This window comes from Macrobrachium rosenbergii, chromosome 55 (genome assembly GCF_040412425.1).
Source record: "Macrobrachium rosenbergii isolate ZJJX-2024 chromosome 55, ASM4041242v1, whole genome shotgun sequence".
In the NCBI taxonomy this organism is placed as follows: Eukaryota; Metazoa; Arthropoda; class Malacostraca; order Decapoda; family Palaemonidae; genus Macrobrachium; species Macrobrachium rosenbergii.
The window spans coordinates 15,252,286-15,264,607 of record NC_089795.1 but is presented as its reverse complement, the minus strand read 5'-3'; the positions used below and the strand labels follow the sequence as shown (position 1 = coordinate 15,264,607).

Sequence of the window (12,322 nt, the reverse complement as noted above, 5' to 3'; positions counted from 1 at the left end):
TATTAGAATCAGTGGTTAACATAGATTTTGTACATAAAGGTGAAGTATCTTAACTTGAAGTTGGAAGATAGTGTGCAGTTGCAGTAGGGAGTAGCATCTGATGGTGATGTTCTCAGGTATTTGTAGCATGAGTAGTACTTTCATCCTTTGATCTGAGGCTTTTTCAAGTAAGAATGATTGCTGTAATTTCTTTTGATGTGCAAATGCAGCAAGCCACCACTTGATTTGGTTTTTGCTTCAGAATGTCAGAGGTATGAGTAGAATGCTGATTCTTCTTCCTTCATGTTGGTGCGGCTGCTATTCCAGCAAGATTTCAGTAATCCCACTCTTTCAAATATCTTTGTGGCTCATAATAGAGGTATTTAGATCTTATTCGTGTCAATGAAATCAATGCCAGAGAAATGAGTTTTTGATACAAGAGCACCCTTTATCACCAGAGCATCAAGAATAGCAGACAACAGTGTGCGTAATCATGGCTTAAGTTGAACTTTGTATGTATTTGGTTGTTGTCAGGAGCATGGTATTACCTAGAAGGTAGTTACAAATGCCAGTTAATCATTCAGTGGAAGAATAATCCATTGTGGAGAAATTTGTCATAGAACGGGAACTTTTTATTGATAATGCATCATGTAAGAACCCCTGCAACTCACTTTATTGAGCTTATCTCATAGTTTTTCCACAAAGCCAGTGGTAATGTCAGTTGCATTGGTGAGACATAGAGGTGGTGGTGGCCTTTCTTGTAAAGCAACAAACAGGAAGAGCTGTAAATATAGAAATATAGGGATTAAAAGAAATGAAGAGGCTGATAAAGCAGCCAAAAAAGCAGCCCATATGACAAGATCAAATGTAAATATCCCCATTAATGATTATATAAAACATATAAAAATAAGTATTATAAATAATGGAGTTCATTATGTAAAAAAGAGGGACATACACAAGTAATTCTGGCACGTCTCTGAATAGGCCATTCTCATCTAACACATGGACACCTGGTGAATAATCCACATAACCCTGCTCCAGAATGCTCTGAGTGTAAAGTAATGATAACAATTAAACATTTATTAAAGTATAATCAGCAGTGGCTATCAAGTTATGGAAATACTGTAAATCGATCAGTGAAATTTTGTCAGAAACTTCAACATTTGCAGTTAATCCAATTATAAACTTGAAAAATTGCAATTTAATTGACAAATTATTAAAAAAAATGTATCAGTAAAAACAAATCCTTCAGGCCAGCCCTGTAAGAGCTAATTTATTCAGCTCAGTTGTCTGGCAAAACTATTTTAATAAAGGGATTTTGACAACGGAAAAATCTATTTCTGGGGGAAGACCTGTGTCACCCAGTGAAATGGTTCCAATAGCACACATTTCTAGGTATAAATATTGCTAAATATACCAGAGAAAAAAGCTATCCATAATGCCAGGGTTACTACCCCTGGATCGATCACCACAAAGGTGTCGGTATGCACTAAGGGATGAGTGGTAGCCACTATCACAGATGCTTTGCCCAACAGATAATGTAAACTAGTTAGATAGTCATTTATGGCAGACTTCATCATATGCAAAACAACTATGAAACATGGGGTAACTTGATTCTGTCGCTCTTACATGGACTGATTTTAGTGTGTGAATGGAAGTGAAAATATTCTTGTAACCCATTTGAGTTCTTCATGGTTGTTGAAGAGGATGCGTTGTTCCAGCTTTGGATCTCCCTTTCGTTATTTTCATGCTATGTAATTTTACAGTGTAACCTTTTTTCTTTTTACTTATAATATTTTACAATCAGAAAAAAGACATGGATAAGGCATAAGACATAACTGAAGTTTTAAAGTCAGGAATCTGTTCAACTTGAAAAAATTTGGCTCTTGTAAATTGATGGTTTGTTCAGTAAACATTTTTAGACCTTTTGCATTTGTGTTGTAGATGTTTGATATTCATTTTTATCTTACCTTTGAGAAGTGTATTTTTGTGTGCTACTACAAAGTCAGTAAATATTCGGGTATTTTTCCTTAGAAAATAGTTATTTTTACCATTGTCATTACAACCAATATTTAAGTGATTCTTGATGTATTTGTTTTACATATTTGATGTATTTATTTAACATATCTAAGTTGTTTGCTTTTACCCTTCCAGTATGTGAAATAATTGGAACTACAGTACTGTACTGTGTTTAGTAATGGTTGCTGGTTTTTTAATTAAAATTTTTATGGCTTTCTGTGGCATCATTTACTGTACATCACAAAATTCAGTTTAGCTCTCATATTTTAAATGTTTCTTCTTACAGTTACTCTCATATTTAATGTCATTTGCAGATAATTTAAAAAAATCAAATAAAAGTACTTTTATGCATGAAACTAATGTGTAGTACTAATGTTTTGCATGCAGCACAGTATCCTCGACACCCAAAATACGGGTACTTGCTGGGTAGGTGAACATGGTTGAGTATGCATGAGAATTGAAGTGTGTTTCCATTTTATTTGATTTCTTTGCTTAAATGACAAAAAATGTCTGCATTTCTACATACTGAATATAGATTTAGCTGCTTTGGAAGGGTTGCATCGCTAGATTATTTTGTGTGTTTGTGATCAACTGACCCTGTACATATTTCATGAAAAGGCATTAATTCATACCACTGTATAATTATATTAGCCACAATTACCAAGTAGCCCTAAATTTTTCAAGGGCATTAAATTAGGGTATTTAAATAATATATCACAGGTATAGCATCTCTTCTGTAATAGAAGTTAGTATAATCCCTCTTTACTAAAAGCAATGTTTATATATGTGCAACAGCTGTTCTTATGTTTATTGATATGGTTGTGCCCAAACATATATAGTTATATTAAAGTAGTGATTTAGTGTGTTGAAAAAGCATTAAGTTTGCTAGAGATAGTGAAGTGCTTCATTGCTTTACTTGAGAGAGAGACAAGTTTCATAATCAGTGACTCATTACACATTTATGTAGTATTTTAAGTTTATAATTTTGTGCTTTTATGTACTGTAGTTCTTTATTTATTTTATGTAGGTACCCAATTTTTAGGAAGAATAATATTTGTAGAACTTTTTAGCAAAAATAGTTTTTAAAATCAGTCGTAAAATTGACAAAACATATGTTGAAGGAATAAAGTGTGTATGTACAGTACTCTATTATCGCCATGACACCATGTCGTTTGATCCAGTCTTTATAAAAAAAATAGTATTTTTGCCTAATGTTTGTACATTTTTATGTACACTCATTGCCTGACCCCTACTTAAACATAGTCTTAAATTCCAGTAATTTATTATAGTCAGTAATTTGAAATTAGGCACTAGTGGCCACTGCTTTAGTCTTCTTTTAAGAAAGTAATTTAAACTTTTAACATAAGCTGCATGGTGAAGGTATTACTCATTATATTTAGTATCTTCAGAAGTTAATGGCTCGTTTAGCTTAACAGTGAGCATTAGCATTTTTACTGGATAATTGTCAAGTTATACTAAACAACACTGGTGTTGGATGTGCATTCTATTTTATCTGGTTGGCTATACTCAAATGATTTAAAATTGGGTCTACTAGGGAAGACGGATATTGCTGTGTGAACAATGATAGTTAAATGATGTATAAAATGTTGAGAAGCTTAACAAGGACAAGTAAATTATATGACATTTTTTTAGATTTGCAGTTCATATGCTTCAAGTCTTCCTCTAAGACAAAACCCAAAAATACATCATTGGTTTAAAAAAAAATATTTTTTTATCCTTTGAGTATAGCCATGATACTCCACAGTCATCTTAGTACTTCTGATTTCCGCACTTTAACCCCAGAGTGCCATCTTGGCGTCAATCCTCTGGGAGCACGAGTTCGGTGGATACATTGGTGTCGGGAGGCTCAGGGGACTCAGACCCAGGGCTTGCCTCTGGAACGGAGTGCTAGAGATGACCTCGTTTAGTAATGACACTTTAAAATTCAGGGTTGCACAGCACCGTAAGTAGCTTCGCTTGCGCCTTGGGCATGCTTACTTTCACAACTTGTGCTTTTTTTTTATACAGCAGTACTAATTGCAGAGGACTTCAGTTTTCATTAAAAATAATTCTGGTAGTGAACTTATTGCTATTGCCTTGTTATAAATACAGACTGGAAGTGTACGTATAATGCAAAATGACATTCTGAGCATTGTTACTTTTATATGGTAGTTGATTTATTTGTTCCAAACTGTTTCATTTGTACTAGGTAAATTGAAGTGTGAAATTCTTAGTTATCAAATTAAAGACTTGCTACTGATGTAAAATGGGATTACCTCCCAAATCATTCTAAGGGTTGGAGAAGAATGTGATCATCAGGTTTATAATCACAAAAATATTATTAAACCAACTTTGTTTGAAGGTTGTGATAGATCTACATTAAAGTTTAGTTGTGATAAACTTAGTTCCTTCCTGATTGTATGATTTAGATAAATTAAAAACACCTAGGCAGTCGATCTTGATATTTGAGGAATGTCACATTGTTCAATAAGGAATAAACTATAAAAAAGATGTTTTGATTTTGCAGTGTAAAAAGATTTAGTATAGCAAGTTAAGTGTACCTAAGCATTCTAAGAAGTCATTTCAATTGGAAAATAATCTCAGCAGGTATGATTTAGGTGAAAAATACAGGACCCACAAGAAAATTCTGGGTGGATTTGAGAGCAAAATGCATGACTGTACATACAGCATCAAAGAAAGTGCCAAAACTGGTATTCCAAGGCCTAAGTTTATATTGCCATACCCTTGTCATAGAATAAATGTAGATTTCAGTGATGTGGTCAATTGACAAAAATAACATATTGACATTAGACTTATTAAGGCTTATTTTGTATGTTTATTGTTAGTATTATCAATATGAAAATACTAGAGAAATCCATAATAGAAAGGATATTAAATAATTTTACAGAGAGAGGTTATAAGAAAATTGTAAAATTGAAAGTAAACCAGGGAAAAGTATAACTGAAAATTTTAAGCCAATTGTTTCAGTATTGAGGCTACCTGAAAGTTAAGTATGCAAACCAGTAAGTCATGATGAATAAGGATGCATTTTCTTTAAACTAATTTACATTATATTCACATTTGTTTTATAAACATATTAATCATAATTAGCCATACTCTATGCAGAAAGTTTACAGTCCAAACAAACTTGCAAGATTTTGAAATGGGAAAAATTGTACTTCACATGCCCAACTCGTGTGCAGTTGACCCAGAAGTGAGGCATCACTCTTTCCTGTGACTTCGTTAGTCAGTTGAGGTGCTATGGTTTCAAGGATTATCACTGCTGTTTCCTGTTATTATGATGTACCATTCATTTACTCATTTAATTTTCTTCACATTGATGTATTGTGATTATTGTGTAGTGAATTTATCAGCAGGTTCATGTCTTATCTTTATTGTTTAGTGGCATGCTTGTCACCTCTGTTAATACCCCTATGAGCACTTGATAGTTAAAGTAATTCCTAATTCATGGGTTTCCATTTTTTCAGTATGTAAATTTTCTTGTTAAATTATTGCCTTTGTTCACCCTGGGAGTATTATGAGTGGTTTCTCCATGCTCAAAGCAAGGTTTATAAACTTTTTGCACCTAGCACTGCAGTTGGTGATTCTTCTGATTCTTCCTCATCTTGCTCTGCAGCCATGGGTGCCAAGATTTGTGTTTTGTCTGATAAGGTTGCTCGTCTGCAATGCTTTCTCCTTGTGTCAAGAGTGCCTACAGTAAGAAATGTCTTCCATTTGATGAAACTACTTACAGCACAAGTGTTTGCGTTCAGATGATCTCCCTGTCAGCCTCAGGAGGAATATTTCTGTCTCATTATCTCCTGCATCTTCCATATCTAGCTTCATTCCTCCTGTTTTTGTCCACCCAATCCTTCCTCTTCACTCCAGACTGTATATTTAGGAGGCTTCTCTTTCCTGGCTCAGTTCAAGATGAACTGTACCTTATATGTTCCAAGACTAATGTATTTGGTGGATTCTTTCCTGAATGAGTTACAGGCTTTTTATCCTCTGCTTCTCTGATGCTGCTTGCTGTCTCTCTACTGTAGCTGTGATATCAGTGATGTCAGTTGAATGTTCACCATTGGTACTATCCTTGTATACTTTTCTGTTCCTCTGTACTCAGCTATCTCCCTGTACTCAGTCCCCCCCCCTTCCCCATGTACTCTACTTCAGTATTCCTGACTGCTCCTAAGTACCCTTCTACTCTTGTGTACATAATGGATGTGTATTCAACTGCACCTGGGTATTTGACTGTTACTGTGTACTGAGCTGCTTTAGCATACTCAGCTGCTTTGGCATACACAACAGCCTTGTATATGTGAATGTTTCAGCATTCTTAGCCATATCCTCTGCTGATCCTTTGATTTTGGAAGCTCAAGAATCTGAGTTTGGTCCTCAATTGCTGTCACATGACTTCATTGGCAAAAGACTCTGCTGCCAACTGGTCTGACCTGTGTTGTTCCTCTGCATCTTCATCTGATCCAGTTGGTTCTTGTATTCCCAAGAGACTCATGTACAAGTGATCTTGATCACCAAAAAATAACTGTGATATACATTGCCATTCTTTGTCATTCCAATAAATGGGACTCTCAATCTATGTCCTGTCTTCATCCTTAGGGGTCTTTTTATTCTGCAACCAGCTCTTTCCTTGCTTCTCACAAAGACAAATTGCTGATTGTGTCATCTTCAGCTGTGACCTCAGGTAATACTTCCTTTCCAGCTTGTCCACTGCCACCTGCTCAGTCATGCAGTGTAGGACTCTTGAAACCCTCATGGACTCTGTTCCCACTCTTGTTTGCCTGCTACACTGCACACCTTTGAGAAAGTCAGATTCAAATCATACAACGATAATGTTTCACTTGTTGAGAACGACATCATGGAAGAGTTGCATGTACTCCATACAACAGTACCCTTGTGGAGACCTTTGTGAAGGTCCTCAACTGAATCTGTGACATTTTTTACAATGATCACTCCTCATTACCTCTGTGTGATGGTTTTGTTGGTGTCCCCTGGATGACAACAAGGTGTTTTATTTTAAGAAATTTGAGCTCCCCCTGGTTAGGTCAATGGATTCTGTCCATAAGGATGTATTAGTGGACATAAAGGCTTGTGGGTTAGTGAGTACCTCTCACATTTTTCCTCTGATAGTCTGGTGCTTTTGTAATTTCTATCAAATCCATGGATGCTCTTCACATGTTAGGCTGCTTTCACAGTAAGTCATTGATAGAGACCCCCACATGTTTTAAGATTCTGCAGGGAGACTTTGACAATGTCGAACCGGCAGGAATGGGTTTGTAGTGGTGCAAACTTGTTTCTTGTAGGCATTTCACTTTGGCAGAGTATATGGTTAGGGCTTGGCATCTCAGTCTCCCTCTTTGTTCCACTTTGGTTCTTCATATTCATTACATGCATTGTTTGAAGGCATAATGTGATGAAGAGAGGGATGCAGCTTTACAAGACCTCTCCTGTTTGCTCTTTTCCCAGAGGATATAGTTTGCAAGTTTAAGGGAGGGGGCCTTACTCTCCTTTGCCACGAGGGTCCTAATTAACTTCCTTGTTTGTCTGGCCCTTTTCACAACTTATATCACCTTATCCTCAGAAGACTTCCTTTGGTCATCGCCAGAGAACTTCCATTCACATTGCTTTCAAGCTTCAAATTCAACCCCCCAAAATTTTCCATACTGTTGGCATCAGCACAGCTGGTCCAGATGTCTTGGCTGATCCCAGTGTAGGTTTCCAGTTAGAGGTGGCCAGAGAATATGGGGTTCTGCAATTGCTTCCAATTGCTTCTCCTGTTGGGGCCTGTCTTGAAAGGCTTAGAAGAGCTTAGGAGTCCATCTGCAGGAATCTTGAGTAATAGAGGTTCTCAGTTACAGTTACTACTTCCCATTCCTCACTGTCTTAACCAGTCATGTTTAAGTCCGACATCCCCTAGCGAAGATACAAGTCCTTCAACATGTCACAGAATGGAATCATTGAGAGGATTCAACTTGAGAGGCTGGGGTTCTACTGTTGGCTCTTTATCATTCCAAGGTCTTCAGGTGGTTGAAGACCTATAGATGTCAGTCATCTCAAGATGTTTTTTTGTGCAACTCCCTTTTGGATGGAGGTTGCGGAGAGACATTATAGAGGGGACTTCCTTGCTTTTGATAAACCTCAGGGATGAGTGCTTCAGCTTTCTGATTTAACAGCTTTTCAGGAAGTTTAATATTTTCTGGTGAGGGTGTGTGTACCAATTCTGGGCCTTTTGCTTCAGTCTGTGTACTTCCCCCTCAGGTCTCCATCAGAACTTTAGCTCCTGTGGGTGCCAAGGCTCATCATCTGGGTCTGCGCCACCATCTGTATCTGGATGACTGAATGCTCTTGGTTTCAAGGAATGAGTTTAGGAAGCACTTAAAGGTTTATCTGGACTGTAATCTTTAAACCTGCTTATCAACTTTCAAGAATAAGAGCTGATCCCTTCCTTGTAGGTGGCAAACTTGGAAATGCATATCATCACTGTCACAGAGTTGGTCCACCATATGGGGAGGACAGGATTTGTTGCCTCCAGGAAATCATCCAGGAAATATCTCATTATGTCAATAGGTACCCGGGTGTCACTGGAGAAACCGGTTCATCTTAGTCACTTCCCTCCCTCCAGCTACAGTTAAGCCTTGTGCTGTCATATGGTCTCAGTGTCTTCATACAGCCAACTCCAAATCCTGACCATGGAAGCTGTTCTTCACAATCTTCAATGGTGGAAAGATCAACAGGATCCATAAGGAGACCTGTTATTACAACTCAATCCTGAACTTCAGTCATTTTTGAACTCTGCAGATGAATGTTGGAGGCCTACTTGGATGCTCAAGCAAAAGGAAATATGGTCCTCAGATAACAGGTGCAGACATATAAACTTCTTAGAGTTACAGCAGTCTTCCTGGACTCCTTGCATTCATGATTTTCTTCTTGGCTTGTTGCATGTGGGTCATGGGCATCATACGATTTCCCAGACTTAACCGAGAAGTCAGGGTAGAGATCTTGGCTTGGACAAAAAGACATGAGGTCATCATGCCAAGGTTGGTCATGGGGTTTGCAACATCTTACAGATGCTGATGGAGTACTTCTGACATCCTCAGTGCCAAATGTTACTGAATGAAACATAATTTGGAAATATATATATACATATCACTAAATCCACGTCAGAAGGTGAGTGAAAACCGGGACTTTGAGCAAGTATTTTCATAATGAATTCTACATTTTCAATTTTACACTGAATATAAAAGAAGTTGACAGAGATTTATATACAAAAACAGAAGGTGGGACGGGGTTACAGTTTGTTAATCTGGGCAGCATGTTCTTTGGGCAACAAAGACAGGGACAAAGGATCAAGGGATATCCCAGGTGGAGATTAAAATTCCTGGTGGAGGTAGCTGCAATGAGCACAGTCTCTAGCAGATGCCTTTTCCAATGGTCGTTGACCTTGTAGATAACCGTTGACCTATCCCAGTTCATCGTATGGCCTGTCTTAGCCAATGATCCACAATGCCATTATTTTGATAAGCCTCTTGAAATGGCATATTTGTGTTCAGAGCTTCTTATGTCTTTTTGATGTTTGACCAATGTAAATCTTATTACATTCTTTGCAAGGAATACTTTATACAATATTGTTTGAATTGGGTGGGCTATTCTCAAAATATTATTATATTTAAATGCTAAGTTAATATCAATAGTTTTTAAAATGGGCACTGCAGGAATGAAATTAGGATGAAATGGTAAACAGAGAATATTCTTAAGGTCTTTATTAACACTGGTTGGATTGTAATATGTCTTTTTTGCTTTATTTTTACAAAGTCCTAAAAAATATGGAGGGTAACATAACGAATTTCGTATTTTATCAATAATTTTAAACTCTTCCAAAAATTCAGGACTACAAATTCTAAGAGCTCTAAGATACATACTGGAAAATGTTGACACTTAAATTTGTTTAGCACGGTTAGAGTAAAAATGAAAACTGTATATGACAAACTATTTGTGGGTTTCCTATATACTTTAAAACAAAAATTGGTGCTATTTCTAATAACTAAGACATCCAGAAATGGTATACAATTATTTTCTTCATATTCTATTGTGAATTTTAGTGGGGCAGATAAGAGTCATTTTTTAGAAGAATCGTGCAAATGATGATACAAGCATCAAATTTGGCACAATTGTTCTCCAAGGGATACTAATCAAATCTGCCCAATTGGCCAATTGAAATCCAAAATGGCGGCCATTTTTCAAGATGGCCGCCAAAATAACCACCCGAAGTTGATGTTTTGCTTAGAAATATTTGTAGTTGTCCGAATTGCATGATTTAAGTGTGGATTCCTATGTTTTTAAGCCTGCTGATGTATATTTTCTAGTTTATAACATGGTTAAGGTACTGTATTAAAGGGGTGACTGTCGGGCACTACCAAGGCACATTGGTGATGTCACTCCTGTGAAACTCAGCATGGGGTTCAGTGTCAGCTAAGTAGGAAGTTTATGTTGCCATCATACTGCAACAACCTACTAGTATCCCAAATGCTGTCTAATCAACCCCAAATCAGTTAGGCAGCCGCACCTGAATGGACAGGACGTGCCAGCGCGGGAGAGCCAAACCAAGGATAACAGGGTTTTAGTTATCTGGGTGGTGTACAGATTGCATGGGACTTATGACACTGGATGAACAATCGGACTAGGTGTATGGCGCAGTGCAAGAACCTAGTTGTATCCCATACAGGAAAGCGCCTATTGTATATTACAGGATATAAGAGGCCTATTATACTATTACATGTACAGGGTGGTAAAAGGATAGACCCTCGACCCTGAACGTCATCATAATCATGGATGCGAACTCTACTGGACGATCATAGAAAACAGACTGGACCAAGTGTTGCCTATGTCAGGAGGTTAAGAAAGAAGATCTAAAATCTCCCCAGGCCAATCCTGCCAGAAGATGGGATGATGGATATACGAACCTGGCAAAGAATATTCCTGTTTCACTCACTCAATGCACTACCAATCAAGCTAGACCCTGCAAGACTTGACGAAGGTTCTGGGATAGAGGAAACGTTGAGAAAAAATAAGGCACAATATCATGAGAGTTGCAGGCTTCTGTTCAACAACACAAAGTTACACCGAGCTGAAAAAAGAGCAAGTCATGTAGGTACTAGTGATGAAGGCAGTAGAAGTAAGATTCCACGAAAGCTCCAAGAAACTAAAACAAAAGAATGCTTCTTCTGCGAAACTGAAGGAGGGGAGCTTAGAGAAGCAATGCCAATGCAAGTGAATAGGAGAATAAATGAATGTGTCAAAACACTCAGTGATACAAAACTTCTCACCAAACTAAGTGCAGGAGATGTCGTAGCCTAAAAAGTGAAATATCACCCTGGCTGTTTGGTGGCATTGTATAACCGAGAACGGGCAATACCTAAAGGTGCAGGAGCAAGAAAAAGCACAGGAACACTGGAAGGATGCATATCCAATTGCTTTCTCTAAACTAGTCACCTACATCTGCAAGATGAAAAATGCCAGTGAGAGGCCACCGATTTTCAAGCTTGCTGATTTGACCAAGCTTTACAAGCAGAGGCTGGAACAGCTTGTTGTTGACTTGCCTGATGTTCATCCTACTCGACTCAAGGATCAGCTGCTTTTGCGCATTCCACAGCTGCAAGCTAATCACCAAGGACGAGAAGTTCTGTTGGCTGTTGAAACTGATGTAGGTTCAATCCTATCAGAAGCATCCCGTTATGGTGAAGCGATCCGTCTAGCAGAAGCCGCTGGGATAATAAGACAAGACATGCTCCATCAGAAGTCGAATTTCAGCAGCTATTTTCATGACAAAGACTTAGAACAGGCTGTGCCACCATCACTGCTTCAGTTTGTATGCATGATTGAAACATTCATCAAGTCCCAACTCCATCATGGAGTGTCGAAATCAGACTTTGCTATATCACAACTTCTATGCTAGGGATACAACGACTGACGGGGGCAAGTCTATAATCATCAAGGTTAATGACACAGATGTGCTAGTCATAGCAATATCTGTACTGCCATCCTTCCAGAAACTAGGTCTTCAGGAAATGTGGATTGCCTTTGGCCAAGGAGCCCATATGCGATGGATTCTAGTCCATGAGGTAGTTTCTGCAATTGGGCTTGAGAAAGCTAGAGGGATCCCCTACTTTCTCGCATTCACTGGATGTGACATTGTGTCTGCCTTCTGTGGGAAAGCGAAGAAATCTGCATGGCAGACTTGGAATGTATTTGATGATATTACTGAAACATTCATCAATCTCAGCCAGCATCCAACATTGATTCGTGATCT

At 37.9% G+C, this 12,322-nt stretch overlaps 1 protein-coding gene across 35 annotated transcripts in view; it reads left to right on the top strand.

Annotated features, from left to right (window-relative positions):
- The window catches only part of Zir (Zizimin-related), a 582,703-nt gene that overhangs the window by 559,031 nt on the left and 11,350 nt on the right, over window positions 1–12,322 (top strand). For 12 of the 35 annotated variants that reach the window (XR_010852043.1, XR_010852030.1, XR_010852025.1 and 9 more), the window contains 2 exons: window positions 2,386–2,424; window positions 3,802–3,961. The exons of 9 other annotated variants lie outside the window; for them this stretch is intronic. Coding sequence is in view for 4 of the 26 variants with exons in the window: in XM_067098448.1 (XP_066954549.1) it covers window positions 2,386–2,424 (39 nt within the window). In the remaining 22 variants the exon portion in view is untranslated. The remainder of the gene's footprint in view (window positions 1–2,385; window positions 2,425–3,801; window positions 3,962–12,322) is intronic. 14 more of the 35 variants (XR_010852045.1, XR_010852042.1, XR_010852034.1 and 11 more) reach the window with 2 other exon arrangements.